Raw genomic sequence first — 21,218 nt, 5'->3', positions numbered from 1 at the left:
CCGGGCGAAGCTTACAGGAAGTGAGAGCCTTGTGGGTTTTCCCGGATCGCGCTATCTGCACATATATATATGTATTTTCATCAGAATCCCACAGTAGGATTACTTTGCTGTGTGGATAGAACACTGCGTGGCACTCTAAGATGGCACCCAAGTTCGTTACAATGTTTAGGAGCACGCAACGGGGGTCATATGATGAGGAAAACACCATGACGCGCATGGAGGCTGAGGGTGTCTTGTTTAAATAAATGAAAAACTGCCCACGAGTTACTCGCCGGGTTGAATTACCACTTGGAGTTCCTTGGGACAGCGGTAAGTGTGTCGGGCGAGAATGATGGCGGCACGAGTGCTGTAGCCATTGAGAACAGTCATGAGGCTAAGAGTGAAGTGAGTGATTCACCACTAGGTCACCATACCTAGGGGGTTGACGTTGGCTTGGGCATGGCTAAGATTTAAAGTAGACAATGCCATGCAGCAAGGATGTTGAGTGTTGATTTAAATTGAATAAATATAAGTGTGTCTGCGCTTTGAGTCATCAGTTGGCTAGACACTGGGCCACACTTACCTGGAAGATTGAGGGCGAGTGTGTTTTGGAAGTCATAGATATGAAACTGTGCTAATCTCTATGGCATGATTTAAATACACTAAATGAGATCTATCTATTTCCACAGATAGAATTGTAAGCAAAAATTGTGCTACATGAAGGGACTGAAAGTATAAACGATACACACACCCTTACGACTAAGTGGGAGCTGGTATGTGGGCCCATGGCTCCCACTAGGTAAATACCATGAATTTTTTAACACTGGACTAGTTGCTAATTCTTAGCTTCTGGTCCAGTTTTAATTCATACCTGTACTGAAAGAAGCCTTGATTTGGGAGTGTTTCTCTAAACAAAATCTTATTGTTTTTTTGTGTGTCTGTCAGTCACTCTATTAATTGCTAGATATCCAGGGAGGTAATTGTTGACCTCGGTTGCCCTGAATAATTTACTGCTAGTATATAACAGGCAATGAAACATGTTGGCCGTCCTTGAAGTGGTTTACAACGTCGTGTTTTTAGCATTGGGCGGACTGGCAGTTCGGATTAAAAGTGACAAGGATGTGTGAGTCTCTAGCTCAGTTTTATTAGAGACCACTTGCGTCTCATTTTTCCCGGGGTCTTTATTGTTTGTCTTTCTTCTACACTTTTCCTGCACTGGACACAATTCTTTTTTCATTTGAGAAAGTTATCGATGATGACAAAAACGTGGGCAAGCTGGTGAGAACCTACCAGTAGCTCCACTGGTGGTGCGCACGTGAGATACTTTCTCATTTTTCTACACATTTTTTTCTTTGTAGCACACATACACTTAAACAGAGGGGGTATGTTGTGTATTGAGTGATTTGACTGACCAATTTTCTTTTGCGAAATAGTTCTAAAATCTTAATCAATTGGGCACAGAGGATTAGGCCAGACTGTGCTAACGAATAGGTGGCCCTGGGCAAAGATAAGAATATCTTCCCCATACTAATCCTGCAGTTAATAAGCATTTGAGAGAGTGCCCACTAATGCCAGATCTTTGTTGTGTGAATAGGGTCGCCAGTACTGCCAAAGGGTGGTCAAGCGCATTGCTCCATTACTTATTGCCATTGCAGCCATGGTACTTGCCGCAATTGTGCCTGATCGGTTTGCTTGACTGAAGTGACTTTTGCCAAGCCGGTGGCACTGCCCCAGTGTACCGGAATAAAGATTTGTAGTGACAAGCCTTGTCACACTTACCCAACCTGTGCCTGAGAGAACTATGCACTGAATTGAAGCTGCTATCTTGAAGCACTGGACCACTGCGTGCCAGAGTGACTGTGTGGCTGCCTGAGTCACTGACTGCAAGTGCTCCCAATCGGACTGCGCTGCCGGAATGTGGTGTGCCTAGAAGTGGTGCAACTGTTACCCATCTTAACCTGAGACTGAAAGTAGACTGAATCACTGCCTCAACCACAGCAATTTTGCCCAGCTTAGCTGTCGACTCAACAAAGGTGGCCCTGCCAAGACCTGTGGGCCTTCAGCTGACTTACTGTTTCCCCAGAAGAGGCCTGCTGATTCAAAGATAGCTACATACCTGCCTGCGGCCTGTGGGCTGCATGGCCCGCTTCTGCTATAAGGACTAGAACAGAGGGTTGGTGCACTTGCGTCTGATGTGTCTTCCCACCTGGAGAGGATGGCATGGACTGTATCACACAGTAGCATATTTGAAGCCTACTGTGGAGTTGCAGTTGGTGAGATAATGGAGTCTGAGAGACTGACTCTATGGTACTGCCTAGGAAAGGGAGGATAGCACGGCTCCAGTGTTGGATAGCCACACCAGACAAATGCTAAGAGAGAGAGTGAGGGGAGATAGAGGGAGAAGCAAAGGACTGCTCCAGAAACTATAAGCACTTGAGCTTTTCATAGTGTGCATTATTGTGTCTTATAGTGTATTAAACTACTTCTCTACAAAGACAACTACTGGAGTGGACAATCAAGATATTATGCTGTTCGGTTTCTCTTGAAAGCTGAGCTTGTTGTACCCCCACACTAACCTCCCTGGGAATCCTGGGAATCCTGTGACTGTGCAACATCATTAAAACTGAGTGCTGTGGGGGTTGTACTTAGCCAAGTTTGCAGAGCCATAGTAGGACGGACCCCAGGACATTGGAGACAAACTACCCCAGGCTCCATGGCTGTGGCCCAGTAGCCCCTGCTTGCCCTGTGGTCCCCCTAGTGGGGTCTGACAACACGCAAATCTTTTTCTCATTGCCAACCTTCTCACCCTTCCTCCAGTGATAACTACCAAACTTTTTTACTGCTTGGGCTTAAAGTACCTAATGGACTTGGGAAGGAGGAACATTGGATGCACTGACACCATACACTCTAAGCCAGAGGTCTCCAACCTTTTCTGTATTGAGAGCTACTTCTGCTCAAGGAAAGTCCTGCTGAGCTACTAGCAAATGTGGTCCTTTAAAATAGTGATAACACATGTTAACATTACACTATGACCTCCCTAAGCAGAATTATTAGGAGTGACAACCAAGCATTCCAGACAAGGTTACCAAAAGAGATACGAGTAAAATGTTTCTCAGTATTAAATGATTCCACCTGATTAACGAAGTAACATTCATATCGGCACATGCTCTGCAGCACAAAAGTCATAACCACATTAGCGATCCCCCCCAACTCAGCTTGAATTATCATTCAGCTATCAACTTTAAATGTGTTTTAGAACTGCAATATTTTGCCTTTGTCAGCATATTTAATTTGTGAAAATACACAATACCACTTTCCTTCTTGGGCAAACAAATTCAATTTTGCAGAAGTAAAACTGGCTCTAAACAAACAATGTTTACCATTAAAATATCAGTTTTCATTTTTAGAAAATACAGTAATCAATTAACAGCATGTCATTTTCATCGAGTATTACCATGTAAAAATGCTTCACATGAACATATTTTGCTTTGAATAAAAGGCATTACAAACCTAGGTCATGGATGCTCACTATAACACCAAGGATGCCTATGTTATGCCAATAATGGCCACCACTATAACAGGGGCACCATTGTGTCAAGGCAGAATGCCATAACATCCAAGATGCTCACCATATAGCAGTCATGCCCATTATTATGTGAGGAACAGTCATCCTTCTGTCAGGGACAGCAAAAAGTAGGCTAGTCATGTTCCTTATTATGTCAATGATGGCATCCTGTATGACACAATTAGACTAAAATATGTCCATTATAGTAAAGGATGACTGTTATTATGCCATTGCCACTATTATTCCGTGCATGGACACTATTGTGCCAGAGATAAAACCCTTATGATGTGGGCCAGCGTACAAATTTGACAGTCTTTGACATTTGGGGTAGCTTCCAGGAAACAGCACAGTTTATTAGGGAGACACTATGTCAGATAGACACACACATAAATAAATATTGATGAGGCTCTTCATTTTTCTTTCCTCCTCAGCTCTTGGGCTGATCATGTTACCAACAAGCACATTTTCACCCTGGCTCCTGCAGTCCTATATTTTGGTGGTTCAGCACTGATTACTGCTACCATTTTTCTTTGATAGTCCATTGTTCACATGTGTTCAGCAACTGATAGAGCAGGGGGTATAACATGGCCAGTCTCCTTGTGAGTTGGATTTAGAGTGGATACGGATGGTCATGGAGCAAAACCCATAAACCAACACAGTTTGTGCATGAGAGTAATTATAAGGCACTGCCATTGGTTTGGTTGGCTTTCACTCTAAGGGTTTCTTGATGAGCGGTCCTGGCTCCTTTTATATGCTTTGACTCTCTGAGATTGGCTTGGCTTGTCTTCACCTCTGAGAGCTACTTTGAGGGTGCTGGCGAGCTACCAATAGCTCCTGAGCTACTCTTTGGAGACCCCTGCTCTAAGCACAGGCTCCCTTGCACAGAATGTGAAAACAAGAGAGAGCATGCTTTTGTTTTGCAAGTCCCTATGTATCTAAAACAAGTGAATGAATTACAAACTGTTAAGAGAAGAGCAGCAATTTCATGTTGGAACCAGGGCTGCGTTCTTTGAATGCACTATTGAGGTGGCCATGTGGTTCTTTTAAGAACGCCTGTAAGTAAATGCACAACAACTAACACAGATTCTACAAATGTGTACAGCTACAGTGAACTGGCAATGCCTATGCTGAAAATTTAGAATCATGTGCATGCCCTGATACCAGTATTACCGAAGGTGCCGCTCAAGCGTCTGTAACCAGTTCTGCAATATTTAAGTTGGAGGGAGGGGATGGGGGCGGAGGGGGAGGTGGGGTTGGCCGTGTGGAGTTGGGGGCTTAAAGCTGGCATACATGCCAGTGGCGGCCCCAGGGCACTTAGTGTAATACGGACCCAGGTAGCCATTTGAAAAAGACAAAAAATCTGAGAGAGCAGTTGGCAATTGAGAGACGTACAGGGGCAATAGACAATCCAGATGAATAAACTACCTGGAAGGAGTCCTTTAAATCAATTAATAGGTGGAACAAAGGTCTGATATCTAACTATATGGAACATATCCTTGACCCAACTATCTTGAATTAGAATTCGTTTATAAAAGATACCATACTTGAATCATCTAGCTGTGAAACTAACCTGGTAAAGTTTTGTGATTAAAATAAACAATTTTGACAAATCCTTCTCTCTACCTATACATACTGTGTTACTCTATACCAGGACTCCCAGTCAGACCCCTAATAAGGGAGGTATTCTGTGTTATCTTGTTAATGAGTCCGGCATTAGCATCAAGTTGTGAAAGTGACTCAAACATGCTACATGGTTACATTATATAACCTGTCCACTGTAGTATGAGCTTGAGCAAATTGTCTGCAGATGAAATGGGGAGTCTCGGGTGGGGCAGTTGGAGGGTCTATTAACAAATATACTCTGTAATTGAGGAGCAAAACCACTGGCATACTCATATCCACCGCTTCCCTTTATCGAGGCAGGTCTCTGGGAGCCATATTCTTGAGGTAATGGCCCATAAAAAAACAGTGTTGTGATGGGGCAAAGCCCAGCATACACGAGCATGCCCTGCACTGCAGATGGGGCAGCTGTTTTGGCGTGTCTGTAGTGGCCTGGGGTAATGATGCGCAGGTGATTCTGGTCCTCAGAGCCCCCTATCAGCCTGTGAAATCCTCTGGTGCCTCTGAGCCTTATAGTTGTCTGCACCACATCATTAAAAGTTCAACTATTTATTACAATCATACCAGTGTCTGGTGCATTTTGTTACAAATGTAATGCAAGTGTTGGTTTTCTGCTCCCATGTCTCTATGCGGAAGACAGTGAGGCTCTGGGGACTGTTGTAAATAAACCGTAATTGCTGTGCGCCGTGAAAGCCCTAAACTTGGCTAAATCTCCGGGGGCAGATGGCCTCCCAGACAAATTTTCCATACCTCCTCACCGACAAGCAGTTGGCAGGCAGTCTTTGCAGAGGCCTTCAAAAAACAGAAGCTAACACAGTCAATGAGAGAAGCTCTAATAGTGGTTAGACCGAAACCCTATAAAGACCCCTCGAAGACAGGATCTTACAGACCCCTCTCTATGCTAAGCGTGGATCTCAAACTCCTAAGTCAGGTTCTAGCAGCTAGGCTTCTGCCTTTTCTCCCACAGTTTGTACATGATGACCAATCAGGTTTTATCCCCCACAGGAACACACTTCGCAACCTCTGCAGAGTAACACATGTTATACAGACACCAGGGCTACTGGAGATGGGAATACGTATGGCGGGTACTCCATAAAACAGGTTTGGGCGCCCCTTTTTTAAAATGGATTAAATATCTATATATGAACTCACAGGCAGAGTGCTCACAGGGAGACACATTTCGAACGTGATAGCCCTACAGCAAGGTACCCGGCAGGGAAGCCCACTCCCCCCTCTGATCTTTGTCATAGCCATGGAACCACTAGCTTGCCGACTGAGACAGGTTCTGAGGGGTTGGGGAGTGAGATCAGGTATGACAAAGCAAATTGTCTCATTATATGCCGATGATGTGATGGTATACTTGAGACAACCGAACTTGTCGGTACCATTGATGCTGGGAGTCTTGGAAGAGTTGGGTAAGATATCTGGTCTATGTATTAACAGAGCCAAGTCTCTGCTTTTCCCATTGGAAGGCTACGAGACATACCAAAAGACTAGCTTCCACGAGTGATGCTACCCCGGACGGTGGACAAAGTCTGATATTTGGGAATATATATCAACCACGATGAGAAGCAGTTTTATGTTAATAATATGGGGAGAGTGATAGACGGTCTGCGTCAGTCTGTACGGCGCTGGAATACATTACAACTTCCTTTGATGGGCAAAATAGTACTTAAGAAAATGGTGGTGGTGCCCAGCTGTCTCTGTTGTGCAGGGAACTTTTTATGAACTCCCGGGAAGTGTATTCAAAGAGCTGGACGCACTCATGGTGAATTTCTCTGGAGCGGTGGGAAGTGCAGGATAGTTCTTGACATGCTGTAACAGGAATGGGAGAAAGGGGGGTCTGGAGGTCCCAGATCTAGAACTGTACTATTTAGTCACTCAGCTACAACATGCGATCCTTTTGTTGGATGCTGAATCAACCTGGGAGAAGTCCCTGCTGGCTGGCGAGTGTCATGTCCATCATCGGGGATAGCTGCTGATATGGGGCAGACAAATACCTTGGACTTTTCCCCACCTGATCTGACTGATGGCAAGACTCTGGGAGCGGACGGCCCAGAGGATACTGAAGAAAGCCCCTTATGCCCCGGACCTGGTTGTCTGGATCATATGGCCCTTTGATAGAATGGCTCAATTGAAATCTATGGAAAGACGGAGGGTGCCTGACCCTGTACCCAAGGGGGAGGTTTATAACCAAGCAAGATGCTATGACTAAATTTGCTCTAGGTCCTGGACAATTTCTACAGTACGCACAAATAGCTGATATCGCTCGCCAACTGTAGCTGACCTTCTCGGAGGCCCCAGAGCCCACCCACACATTGGTGACTATGTTGTCCTAGGCTGGGGACTGCTGGCTGGTAACACATCTGTACCTAGCCCTGCATAAGGATAAGAAGCTTAAGCCATTATGAGTGGAAGAGAGATGGCAATCTCTCAGGGTCTAACATCTATCGCCCGGGAATTGGTCCAGAATGCACGCAGGGGTCTGAAGGGTGTCATCAGCGCCAGGTTTAAGCAAATTCAATTTGACATAATCCATATGACCTACCTGTTCCCCAAGTGTGTGCATGCTATCTATCCTATGAGAGAGTCCCGATGCCCGAGATGCAAGGTTAATGAGGCTGATTTCTTGCACATGCTCTGGTATTGCCTGCCAGTAGCTACCTTTTGAGGAGAAATATTAACACAGATTAAGCGGGCGATGGTTGGGACGTACCATTGAAGATTAATCCATGCTTGCTGGGCCTATTACCAGACGTCACGAAGTGCAAACTAATGAGAAATTTCGCAGTGCTCAGTCTCACAGTGGCAAAACGCTGCATAACGATCCATTGGATAAGCGATAGGCCCTCGACTAGGGAGAAGTGGGAGAAAGACTTGCAGGAGTGGGCCAGGGCAGAAGAGGAATATATACGAAAGACCAGAAAAGATGACAGGCTGCCAGAGGTGCTGCTTGCATGGGGGACAATGATGAGAAAATTGTTGTACCCAGCCGGGTCCCAGGGTTCTGCGTACGGACAATTGGAAGACTCAGGCGAGAGAGGCTGCGAGGTGGTGAGAGTGAGATTAGAAATGCTTCAGACTGATAGATGGGATAGCAAAACAATCTATAGCTGGGGCCATTGTTTGCTCATATACAACACATACTGGGGAAATAAAACAAAACACAGAGGAGGAAGGATATAGAGAGAAGGAATAGTGAGAATCTTAGACCCTTTTCCATGTGGCAGCTTAGGAGGAAATGGGGGGGGGGGGGGGGGGCGTTGGTAAGTTTTACAGTTTTCTTTTTTTTTTACTGTTTTCGTGTGTTCTTATTTGTTATCATTGATGCAATATATAGTGATATGGGCGAGTGAAAAATATCTTGTTGTGTAAAGGTTGCTAATGAAAACTGAATAAAGACGTATTTAAAAAAAAAGTGTTGGTTGTTGGACAAAAGACACATTGATGTGTATAAGAAAGGAAAGTAAATATGAAAAGCACCAACAATCTATCGAAAAGTGCAAAACATTAGTGGAGGAGTTGTGATGGCTAAAATGAATAGAACAACTGGCTAGCAAATACCTAAAAGAGCAGTGGGAATCCCCTCTTTCATTATTACAACAGATTTCCTGCCAGTATGGCATTCCACGCAGAAATATTCTAAATTTGACATCCTCTTTCATGAGCTAGAGGAAATCCTAGAACCTCATATAAAAGAGAGGAATTTATGACTGCTTTCCATCAGCAGCATAGATCTGTTTGTAGGCGGTACATCAAATAATCTTTGATGCCTTGATCTTTAAGAAATGGAGAGTGTAGTTCTCTCTGAACAAATCCACCTTCACTACTGTGATAAGGTGAGATGTGTAGTTTAATTACATTTTGGTGTATTATTTCTGCTGTGGGGGTTCTCAGATGTTGTAGACACCTCTGTGGTAAGAGACCCTATATTTAAAGACCTTACTACATTTGGGCTCAGAGACTGCTACTGTCCCTTGTATGCCTGCTCTTCTTGCCATGAAGTCTCTTCAGAACTTGCACTATACAAAGAGTTTAGAAACATATGTTTTTTATCATTAACTTATTTATTCAGGAATCAGATCATGGAAGAAGATGCAAGAAAAATTATCCAAGGTGCCTTCTACAGAGGACGATCTGGAGAAGATGGGAATGGTTGGCGAAGCCCTAAATGTGGAGAATTCAACAAAAGAAGCATCAAACAAAATCAGACGAGGCCCTGGACGTCCAAGACTTCCTGGGCGTCCTCCTGGCAAGGTGCAGAGGATCACCACATCTTCTCACCCAGAAGAGGAGTCCTTTGATTGCTTTGAGTGTGGTGTCAACTTTAACAGCAAGGCTAATCTCAAAAGGCATCTAAACGTCCACTCAGGAGTTAAGCCCTTTACATGTGATATTTGTGGGCGTACCTTCAACCGCAAATCCAATCTCCTAAGCCACCAACGCACACACCAAGGCAAGATGCCTGTGCCATGCAGTCAATTGGTGGGAAGTCTCTCTCCTTCTGGTGAGCATTTGTTAATGCTACTTAAAATGAAAACCTTGCTCCTTTTTTTAGTCTGGCCTATTATGTTCTCCTGTGGGTGAGGTAATTTATCTTTTGCTTTGGGTGAGCGCTTTAATATCCCCATTTGGGCAAACATTTTTATCTCCTTCTGTGGGTAAGCTCCTTCATCTTCCTCTCCTGTGGTTACATGTTTTAATACCTTCCCAAGGTTGTGTTTCTTAATACCTTTTTGTTGGCGAGCAGCTTTATTTTATCCTTTGATTAGCTAATTTTATTTTGTCCTGTCGATGAGTTGCTTTATCCTCTCCTTGGGGCGACCTCTTGTATTTCTTCTTGAGGATGACCTCCATTCTATACGCCTGTAGTAGTGCTTCTTTAGCTCCTCTTGTGTGTGGGAACCTCTTCATCTCTAACTTTTGTCCAGCTCCACCATCTCTTTCTGTGAGTGTGTTTCTTTATTTTATCCTGCGGTTGAGCTTCTCTGCCTCCCACTGTGGGTGAACTCCTGTCCTCCTTTGGGCAAGCTTCTTTAATCCCTCCAGTGGTTGAGGGTCTTTTTCTCTTTCTGCGATTTGGATGCTGTGGGTGAGGACTAGGGACCTGATTTGAGAAGTCGGCGGAGGAGGAACACTCCATCACAAATGTGATGGATGCCCCATCCGCCGTATTACGATCACATTCTATCCTATGGGAATTGTAATACGGCAGAAAGGATATCCGTCTAGTTTGTGACAGAGTATTCCCTTCACCGACTTCTAAATCAGGCCATAAGTCTCTTCTGTGGTTGAATGTCAAGGTCACATTAACATGGAAGTGGATGACATGTCCAAACATCCAAGCAGTACTTACTTCCTGAAAGTATCTCTGGCTGGCTAGAAGAGCCATTTAAAAGGCTACAGGTTTCATACCTTCTCTTATTCTAATATGGAAACACCCATCTGCTGGGATGGTGCCACTCAACTGGTGGAGGCCTGCTAGATTCTGGGCTTGTTCTAGTTTCCTTGGGACACTGTTAAAGATGTAACAGACTGTAAAGCATTGCTTATGTTATCTTTTCTAGGTTTTACTGCCAGCTCAGGGGCTTAATGCTGCTTTGGGAAGAATAGTGGCAGTAGGCATGGATTTGTTTTGTAGGGATAAAACGAGTTTTACTATTGTGATTCGTCATAATTTGTGTGTTTGTATGTTTCCCGTTAAGCAGATTCTGACATGTTTCAGTCAATTATCATAACCGAGATCACTCCAAAGGAGGAACCAGACGATTCTGGGCACCAAGATATGGCGGAATCTACGATGATATCTATTGACTCATGGGCTGTGGGTGAGTAATGATTTTGCCTTGTACAAGAGAGTAGGAGCAAGGGACAGGTGAATCAAAAGATAATGGCGCTGACACAGATGGGTTCGAAATGCAACTGGGCTTAGGACAGAAAGACAGATGAAAAATGGAGGGCTGTGGGTTCCATATTTGGAGCCCAGAGTCTTGAAGGAAGGCACCTGGAGGTGGAGGAGCCTCCTAGACAGTTCTTAGGAATGTATCAGTCCACAAATCGTAGTGTGACACACAGTAGAGGAAGGGATGGCCAGACTCTCCTGTGCACTTCAAAGAAGCTCTTTGATTGTGAAAAGGTTATTAGCAAATGGGAGCACTTTCACGAAGGAGATGGCCTGATGAGGGACTCCGAAAGGGAAGATGTGAGGGCCTGTGTGTCTGGCTCAGTGATAAAGAGCACACTCATATTGGTAGAAATGAAGTAGCAATAGTAGGAACACTTAGGCTTGTTGAGTGCCAAGTGAATAGGCCTGCTGCAGGGATTAACAGAATAAGGAGACAGGGAGCTGGTTCCAGATTTAATAAAAGGTTGGGGCTGGTCAAACATGTAGCAAAGGTTATAAGTATGGAGTGGCTCTCCTAAGAAAAGATGGAAATGGTAGCGACATTAGGGCTTGATCACAGGTATATGGACATAGGTGTGTGAGATTGGGAGATTTGTACCTACAGAGACAGTGGCCAGCCAAACATCGGAAGATACATAGGCACACCAGTATAGACCAATACAACATCTCCACCCGTCATCAGTGATGAATCTCTTATCGGCATATGCAGAGTGATCAATCTATTATGAGAGCCTGCATACACAGGCTGCTGAAGAACATGCACACATCAATAGCTGCACCTAGCCTGATTTTCACTGACAGTTCCATATCAACCTCAAACGTCACACAACAAACAATGGATTGGTGTTCTACATTTCCAGACACTCTTATGAACAGCACATAGAATAAAAATGCATGAACTCTTCACCACTTGCAGGGTTCCATGCAAAGTTGCTTTTTTTATCACCAAAATTATTCACACAGGTATAAAAATCTGATACTAGTGTCTGACAGTGTTCCAGTTTCTCAAACTGCAAAATATGCCCAGGAAGGGCGCACAAATCGGTAAGTTTATGTAAAAATATAAATAGTCTTTCTTTCCCCATTAAGCCAGCCACACCTACACAACTGTACATATCTGTTTCACCTGCACAAGACACACTCTTCTGACACTCTTCTACCACACTCTGCTTAAAATCATGCCCTTGCACTAAGTTAAGCCTCTACATCGCAGTTGAACAATGAAATAGTCTTTCCTCACCAAGCAAATATTCTGTTTCCCTAGCTTCAACCAAAGTATAGGTCTTTTTACCTTTGCTCTTTAAAGGTATGTATAGCAAGCCATCAATTGTTTTCCATTCTTTACAGTTTTGTCACTTTAGATTTGTCTTGAGTACGTAAATGATAAACTGATGCATCTTAATAACTCCATGTAGGGGGTGTTGAGACACACGTGTGGTGACAAACATAAACTCCTAGACCTTATTGCCCCAGCTGCAGTGATATCTGGATCCCAGGTACTGAATTTTGGTCATGAGCGAACCCGGATCATATGGGTGCGCCATGATCTTGGCCTCTCTCATGGCTTGCGATCTTGCTTACACCAGAAGGGGTGCCCAAATCACTAACCTCATAAGAGGTAGTGGGCAGCTGCCCTTACCAAAGAGCTAAGTAGTAAGAGTGTGGTGGTGGAAGCATACTGTGTTTTATACTGATAATCAATAGTATGAACAGGCCTTTTTACTTGTGTCATTGGAGTGGGTCTGACTGACCCACTCAGGAAACATTTGGCTGCAGTGTGCTTAACTCCCCCTTGGCCTACATTGAGTTAGCATGTAGTGCTGTGCAGCATGCATGTGTGTGCTTTCATGTTTGACTGCCTGTGAGGGATAAAATACATGGAGGGCTGTGGGTTCAATATTTGGAGCGCAGGGTCTTGAAGAAAGTATCCTGGCGGTGGAGAAGCCCCTTAGACAGTTCTCAGGAATGAATCAGTCCACAAATCTGAGTGTGACACAGTAGAGGAAGGGATAGCCAGACTCTCCTGTACACTTCAAAAGAGCTCTTTGATTGTGAAAAGGTCATTAGCTAGTGGGGGCCTGGGCACATTTCAGTAAGGAGATGGGGCTGATGAGGGAATCATAAAAAGTAGGGTTGGGAGCCTTTGTAACCTTTTGTTGGGCATGTATCAGTGAGGCTGTCATCCAGGTGTTATTCATGAGTAACTCATGATCTGTGTTGTGGGGATATCATGGTTGAAGTCGCTCCTGCTGTGACAGACTGATTCCTGGGCAAAGGACAGGAGAGAAGAGTGGGCACTTCAAAGAAGGCACCCCTCAAACACCAACTTCAAAGCATGAGACACTACATCACATTTGTGTCTGCAAATGGATGATAAAAACAGAAGCTAGAAGTTCCCAAGTTGTCAACTTTCAAGCGGCCAGAGTGGCGACGTGGAGAAGCTCATCTAGCTGGGTGAGGGGACATCACCCAGGGTAAGCAAGACCTCCTTCCTGGGAGCTTGAAGCCCCAGCGCCTACTTGTAGAGACAGAGGACCCTCTGAGGAGGAGGAGATCACCTGGAGGGAGCAAGGTCCACTGGAGGATCCTGGCAATTGGATCTTATTAACAAGGTGTGAGAAAGTGGCTGCTGATTGGCCTGCTGCCCACATGCAGGCCAAAGTCAGTGACCCCAAATGCCAGAGGCAGCCGCCATGAAGAAAGCTGCTGTTGCGCCAATGGGCCTGTTGCCCGTATGTAGACCAAAGTCGCCAACCCTATATTCTAGAGTGAGCTGTCACGAAGAAAGCTGCTGTAGCACAGATTAGACTGTTGCCCACGTGCAGACTAAAGTCAGCTACCCCATGTGCTAGGTGGCCGTCATGGAGAAAGCTATTGTTGCACCGATCAGGTAGTTGCCTATGTGTCACCTAAAGTCAGCATGTCCCTATGCCAGAGGAGGCCGCTGTGAATAGCAAAGGCCGTCCGTTGCTCTGGTGCACTTTATGCAAGAAGGAGGGACAGCGCCTGGTACATCATGTGACCACAAGAAAGCATTGCGTTCTGACCCGTGCTCCTGAAGCCCATATTGAAGCATCGGAAACTGAGTGACTGCACCTGACATACCAGCAGGATCAGAGGAACTTACTGCGTCATTCAGTGGAGCGCCTCGGGCAACCAACCTCCTGGCCTGCAGCAACAGGAGTTCCACTCAACACCGGCAGCTGCTCCAGTCCACCTCAACGCCGAAGTGCTGATCGCGCGCCGGTGTCTTCTGTATCACACCACCAGCAGGAGCATGTGAGACTGATTGCTGGACCGGATAGCCCAGTGGGAACTTACTCTTCCTCACAGTGCTATAGCGCTGAATCACTTTGACTTCTAAAAAGGCATAGTGAAACCTTTAAGACTCGGATTGGCAGTATGGCCTGGCCTGAATTTTGCCCATAGTAAATGGGGAATAACCACTGACAGTACACAGAGAAGTGGGACTCAGGACTGTACCCAGATAGTGCTAGCATGCCGGCCTTAGGAGGGCTGTGTGTATTGTTTGTGCAGATAGTATTTCAAATTGTGTTTATATATAAATACTACTTTTTCCTAAAAGCTAGTACTTGGCTGAACAATTATTCTGAGTGCTGGATGTATTTTGAGTCTTGAGCCTGTGTTCACATTGTACCTACCTCTGAACCCCCACCCATGCCTCTCTCCGCTAAGAAGCATTGGAATGCTTGACCCATGTAAACACTGAGTGTCAAGTGCTGAAAGGGTACCTGACCCAGTTGCTCAGGACCCATAGTATGGCAGGCTGTTGGAAATCAGGAGTAATAAACCACCACAGTTAGTCACGGTATTTCCTTCTTGCCCTTTGTCTGAAAGGAGTTATAAAGGTGTGGCCAAAAGACTTGGAAAAACCCAAGGCCTCCTTTGGCACATCCACTTGGAAATCCCAAAAACTGACACACATTGGGCATTGGCCAGTGAACACAGTGACACATCCCCTCCTCATGAATGCAGACCAATTCCTAGGTGCACTTCAACACTATTGTAATAATCTGCAAAGCAAGACCTAGAATATTTCTAGCAAGGAGGGCTCGGCCTCTCACATGTGGATTTTGTAGAAGGTTTAAAGACAAGTTCCCCCACTGAAGATCTATTTACAGGGAGACGCTGCCAGGACACTGGCAGTGCTATTACACTTTGTGTACAGTTTATACCACACTATGCAGAAACTGCATAACCTGTTTTATGTCTATTTAGTAGGCCCTAGAGTATCACTTCTCCATCGTCACTGAAGGATTGTGTAATAGCAGCATAGCCATCTTCTCTGTTGTTTTTGACACTGGAGATTTATACCTATTGTTGATCAAACAAAATGAATCAAATAAAAGATACTGACATAGGCATTTGCCCTGGCTCGGAATGATTTAGATCCCTTTTAGTGGAAGAATATTATGTAAAAAACTACAGTTTTATGCCCTCGCCTTTGTCAGTTTACTGTGACCCCAGAATTCCTCACTGCCTCCTAATTGCATATGACAATGTTAATGACCATCATGTGTCCTTGATTGATGAACTTAACTTTAATCCAAACCAACAAGGTCATGAATGGAATGCTGGAATTAATCTCAGCCACTGGCAATCGCTCCGTCCAGTCTCTCTCTGTGGCAGACAACTTAACACTGTGATGGGCAGGTCCGGAGAGTAGGACATTTTGACACCTACCCGTCTCGGGTTTGTAGCCCAGCAGTGCACCACCACACTGGTTTCCATTGTGTCTTCTATTACGTTTTGTCGCACCCGCAGCAGGGTCTTTGCCAGGTCTGTAGCATCCGGTGCGGCTGGGTATCATTCACTTTCCAGGTCGCACTCCGCCGCCAGCCATAGGTTCAGCTGGCCAGCTATATAATACCCCTCAAAGTCAGGGACTGCTAGTCCGCCCTCCGCTCTTGGGCACTGTAAGGAGGTCAACTCTACTCTTCTGCGTCCAGCTCTCCAGATAAATGACGTGATCAGTGAGTCAAGGTCTTTGAATGTTGCTCTCGGAATCCACACCGGGAGGGCCCAGAAATAATACAGCAGCCGTGGGAGTGCTACCATCTTTAAGACTGCTACTCGTCCAGCTACCGATAGTGGCAGTGTTCCCCAGAATTCCATTGCAGTCCTTACTGATATTATCGCTCTGCCCCATTACCCTCTAGCAGCTCAGCTGGGCGATGGTATATTTTGACTCTGAGCTACGGCAGGCAGCTAGGCTCCCACTTTAGATTCTCCAGATCAGGTGGTGGGAAGACATTGGGCGCCATAGGATATAGGCTGGATTTCCGCCAGTTAACTTTCAGGCCAGATATGGTACCAAACCTAGCTAACATGTCCCGCGCCCCCCTCAATTCACCTGCTGTGTCACTGAGAAATAGTAAGAGGTCGTCTGCGTATAGGGCTACAATATGTCGTACTGCTCCTGTCCCCAAGCCAGTATAGGCCTGCCCACTTCTTGCCCTGCACGACAGCATCTTCATAGCTAATGCGGACAGGATTGCGGATAGGGGGCATCCTTGCCTTGTACCCCTCTCCACTCCCTGTCTGGGTGAGATTGTCCTCCCGGTGCTCACCGGAGTTGTGGGGGACGTTTACAGTAGAGGCACCCATGCCAGAAAGCCTCCCCTAGTCCCATCTTGGCCAGGACTTCATAGAGATAGGGCCACTCAATGCTATTGAAGGCCTTCTCTATGTCCACCGCGAACACCGCCGCTTCCTGTCTGTCATATCTGCTAGAGCCCATGACAGCCAGGAGTCGTCTAATATTTATGGCCGTGTTCCGCCCCGGAATAAACCCCGCTTGGGTTGCATGGACCACTTCTGGCATGTGGGAGAGAAGACTCATCACCAGAACCGTGCTTAGGATTTTGTAATCCATGTTTAGCATGGATAAGGGTCTGTAGGCTGTGTAGTCGTGTGTCTCATTCCCTGGCTTAGGCACCCGGCCAATGAGGGCCTCCCTAGAGGTCTCCGGCAGTATGCCCACTTCCCATGCCACCAGGTACATTGTGACCAGTTGGGGGGCCAGCTCTTCCACATAAGTTGCATAGAATTCTGTCGGTAGGCTGTCCGTACCCGGGGGTCTTATTCTTTGCCATACCCTTGATCTTTTTTTGTTGAAACATTTTTTATTGTTTTGCAACTTAACAGAGCAACAAACATCTCACCATCCCCACCCGTCCAGGAAGTATCACATACGTAGCAGCAACCCCGACTCTCCTGAAGACGGCTCAACCTTCCCACCCGGCCCCCTACCCCCCCTCCCCCCGTCAGTGTGCCCCCGTCCCCTACCCCTTTCCCTCTTTCGATGTGCCCCCCCTCCCTAGACAATAAGATACAGGAGCCCAGCCTCTCCCTAAACAAACAGAACCTTCCATCTTGCCCAGCCAAGGTGCGGGTGGCCAGAGCCTCGCCTCTTCTACTCCCCGCTCCCCACTACCTCCTGCCCGTCAGACCCGCTCTCCTCGGCCCCAGCCTCGGACATCAACCCCTGAAGTTCTACCACCAACGCTTCCCATGCCCGGGCCGTCGCCAGCGCCTTTTCATCATCCCTCCGGAGGGCCAGTTGCACCCGGAGCGTGCCCTCCGCTCCCGCCCAGCGCGCCAACGCCGATCTCCAGCGCAGGAAGTTAGGCCCCCCCCGGGATTTCCAGTGCAGAGTCAGTTCCCTCTTGGCCATTATCAACCCCAGATCATAAAATTTGCTAGTAACCTTCGTGCGGCGAGTGTGGGGGAACCAAAGCAACAAACAGGTCCCCATATCCGGAGCAATGGAGCGATCCGTTACCTGGTTCAAACAATCCACCACAGCTTCCCAGTAGTCGCCCAACTGCGTACAGGACCAAAACATGTGCCGAAAGTCCGCCCCGTCTACCCCGCACCGCGGGCACTGAGAGTGCGCTCCCCCGAAATATCGCAGTATCTTGGCCGGCGTCAGGTATGCCCTGTGTAACGTAAAAAACTGGACTAACTGAAACCGGGCATTCCTCGTTCCCTTCCAGGCCCTCCGCACCAGCGTGGACCACGTGGACTCGGGGATCTCTTTTTCAAGGTCCGTTTTCCACTTTTCCCTCAGAGTGCCCAGGGGGAGGAGTCTCTCCGTCGACAGCCGGCGATAGAGGCAAGTGATGGCCTTAGTCGTCCCCGCCGCCATCACTACATATTGGCAACCCGCGGCAGTCGGCAGTTCCGAAAGCCCCATGTTCCAATGCCTCTGGAGGCTCGCCACCAGGGCCGCATGAAGCAGGAAGTCTCCCCGCGGGAGCCCATAAGAGTCCTGCAAGTCCTGAAAAGGCAACAGTACTCCCTCTATAAATAAGTCCCCCACCATCTGCACCCCCAGTTCCTCCCAGACCGCTAACCCCGACCAATCTCCCCCATGCGGGAACGCCGTACACATCCCCAGGGGGATCTCCGGGGCATAGGGGTGGACTATGGTGGCCCTCCTCTGGCATCTGTTCCAGCATAACCGGAGGGTACGTTCCTCTAAGGTGAGCTGGGCGAGGTCTAATCTCTGGTGGAGGACTATAAAGGCCAGCACATGTCGCGGTATTAGTCTGCCCTGAGGGCCCTCCGGGCCCCTGTACTCCCTGGCCACCGGCTGCGTAAGCCATTGGAGCTGGGCCGCCAAGTAGTACCACTCAAAATCCGGTGCCGCCAAGCCCCCCTCTGCTCTTGGCCGCCGCAATGTGGTCAGCGCCACTCGGCGCCTTCCCGAGCCCCAAATGAAGCCCGTGGATAATACCCGCAGCCTCGCGAAAAACGACGCCGGGATCCATATAGGAAGGGTGCGAAAATAGTAAAGAAGCCGTGGCAGCGCCACCATTTTCAGCAGCGCCACCCTCCCAGCACACGAGAGTGGGAGCGCACTCCAAAACCCCATGCTACCCCGTAGGCCACGAAGTGCCCTGCCAACATTCCCCTCCAGCAAATCAGTCTGGGTATGATAAATGTTAACCCCCAGATAACGGAGGCAGCTGCTTTCCCATCGGATATTTCCCAACGCCCACGGGGGCCGTCCCCCCTGCGACAACGGGAACAAGCACGTCTTACCCCAGTTGACCTTAGTCCGCCAAGAACATCAGCAGATCATCTGCATATAGGGAGATATAGTGTGTATCCTCCCGCAGGGAAACTCCCACATAAGCTCCCCCTCGTCGGGCATGAGCCGCCAGCGGCTCGACGGCCAGGGCAAACAGGGGGGAGAGGGAACACCCCTGCCTCGTCCCCCTCCGTACACGGTAGGAGGCCGATATGGTAGCCCCCGTCTTCACTCGGGCCGTAGCATCGCTATAAAGCAACGTGGTCCAGCGTACGAAGTCCTCCCCCAAGCCGAACTCCCGCAGCACACGGTATAAGTAAGGCCATTCCACACTATCGAAGGCCTTTTCTATGTCGACCGACAGCGTGCAGGCCACCGGGAAAACTTCCCGGTCCATGTCCATCACTCGCAACAACCGTCGCACAGAAGTGGCCGTGCTGCGCCGAGGAATAAAGCCCGCCTGATCCGGGTGTATTAAGGCGGTCATATGACTCAAAAGGCGCGACGCCAGTATCTTACTCAATATTTTATAGTCCACCGTCAGCATGGAGAGCGGCCGATACGCCGTACGCGCGCCGGCCTCCCCTCCAGGCTTTAATAAGGGTATCACAATCGCCTCTCGAGCAGAGGCGGGCAAGCACCCAAGCTGCCAGGCCTCGCTGTACAGGACCTGCAGCTGCGGCGCTAACAGATCCGGGAACGCCGCAAAGAACTCGACAGGCAACCCATCCGCCCCCGGGGTTTTCCGACGGGCCATGTGCCTAATCGCCGCACGAATCTCGCCCAGCGATATGGCACCCCCGAGATCTTTCCCAATCTCCGGGTCCAGTCGAGGAAGGCGGGCCTCCAGTAAGAAGCCCGCTAGGCCCTCAGGCTCCCCCTCCATGGTGCTATCATACAGCCCAGCATAATAACTGGCAAACCGCTGATTATCCCCATCTGGGAATAAACCGGGGCATCCCCCACTTCAGCCAGGGAAAGTATCGGTTCCCCCCGGGCCGTCGGGTTCGCCAACCACGCCAGAAGGGATCCAACCTTATCCCGTTCCGCGTGCGCTCGCATTAAGTAGCTTTTATGGTCAAAACAGCGGAGCTTCTCCACCTGCACTGCCACACCCTCACGCGCCTCGGCAACAGCAGCCAACTCACCGTTTCCCGCCTGATGCGCCCGTTCAGCCGCCCGCAGCAGGGCCTCCGCCCCATCCACCTCCTTCAATAAAGTCTTCCGCACTCCGGCCGTGGACGATATACAAACCCCCCGAACAACCGCCTTAAACGCGTCCCATTCCGTCGCCCGGCTTGCCGTCGTACCCGAGTTCCGCTCAAAATATTGTTTTATGCAGTCACTAACCTCATCCCGGAAGACCGAGTCCTCCAGAAGCAGGGGGTTAAGACGCCACGTGGGAATAACTTGCCGCTGCCTGGACCACTGCAGCACCCCCATACAGGGGTTATGGTCCGAGAGAGTTTTAGCTAGATATTCGCTATGCCGCATCAGCGATTGGACGTCCGGGGAACACAGTATACCATCCAATCGGACATACAGCTCATGAGGGGCAGAATAGAAGGAGTAATCCCTGTCCAGCGGGTGATGAGTATGCCAAGCGTCTACCAGACCCCAAGTAGCCTGCCAGCTACGTCGGCTATTGGCCACCCGACGCACCACCGACTGCGCCAGGGGCGGGTGGGACCTATCCAGCTCCACATCAGTCACTGAGTTAAAATCCCCCCTCACCACCACCGGCCCCGTCAGATACGCCGCCAACTGCCCCGACAGCCTGGAGAAGAACGCGGCCTGGTCCATATTAGGGGCATATACACTGCACATGCTCAAGTCCCTCCCGTCCAGCCGCCCCTGCACTGCCACGAACCTGCCCTCTGGGTCTACCAACGTCATCAAGGGTTGAAAAGGGACACCTGCTCTCACCCAGATCAGAGCCCCCCGGGCAAACTTCGAGAAGGTTGTATAGTACAATTGACCCCGCCAGCGCCTCTGCAATGCCTTCCCCTCCTCTCTGTCTAAGTGGGTATCTTGGAGGAAGGCTACCTGAACCCCTCTCCGCACTAAGTAGGCGTGTACTTTGTCTCTTC

At 48.1% G+C, this 21,218-nt stretch overlaps 1 protein-coding gene across 2 annotated transcripts in view; it reads left to right on the top strand.

The window, feature by feature from the left end:
• LOC146789822 (uncharacterized) overlaps positions 1-21,218 on the top strand; it is a 293,115-nt gene that overhangs the window by 169,412 nt on the left and 102,485 nt on the right. For both annotated transcript variants that reach the window (XM_085632179.1, XM_085632178.1), the window contains exons 3-4: positions 9,240-9,671; positions 10,873-10,992. In XM_085632179.1, the coding sequence (XP_085488305.1) occupies positions 9,240-9,671; positions 10,873-10,992 (552 nt within the window). The remainder of the gene's footprint in view (positions 1-9,239; positions 9,672-10,872; positions 10,993-21,218) is intronic.

This window comes from Triturus cristatus, chromosome 10, assembly GCF_964204655.1.
Source record: "Triturus cristatus chromosome 10, aTriCri1.1, whole genome shotgun sequence".
Classification (NCBI taxonomy): Eukaryota; Metazoa; Chordata; class Amphibia; order Caudata; family Salamandridae; genus Triturus; species Triturus cristatus.
This window is presented reverse-complemented; position numbering and strand designations above follow the sequence as displayed.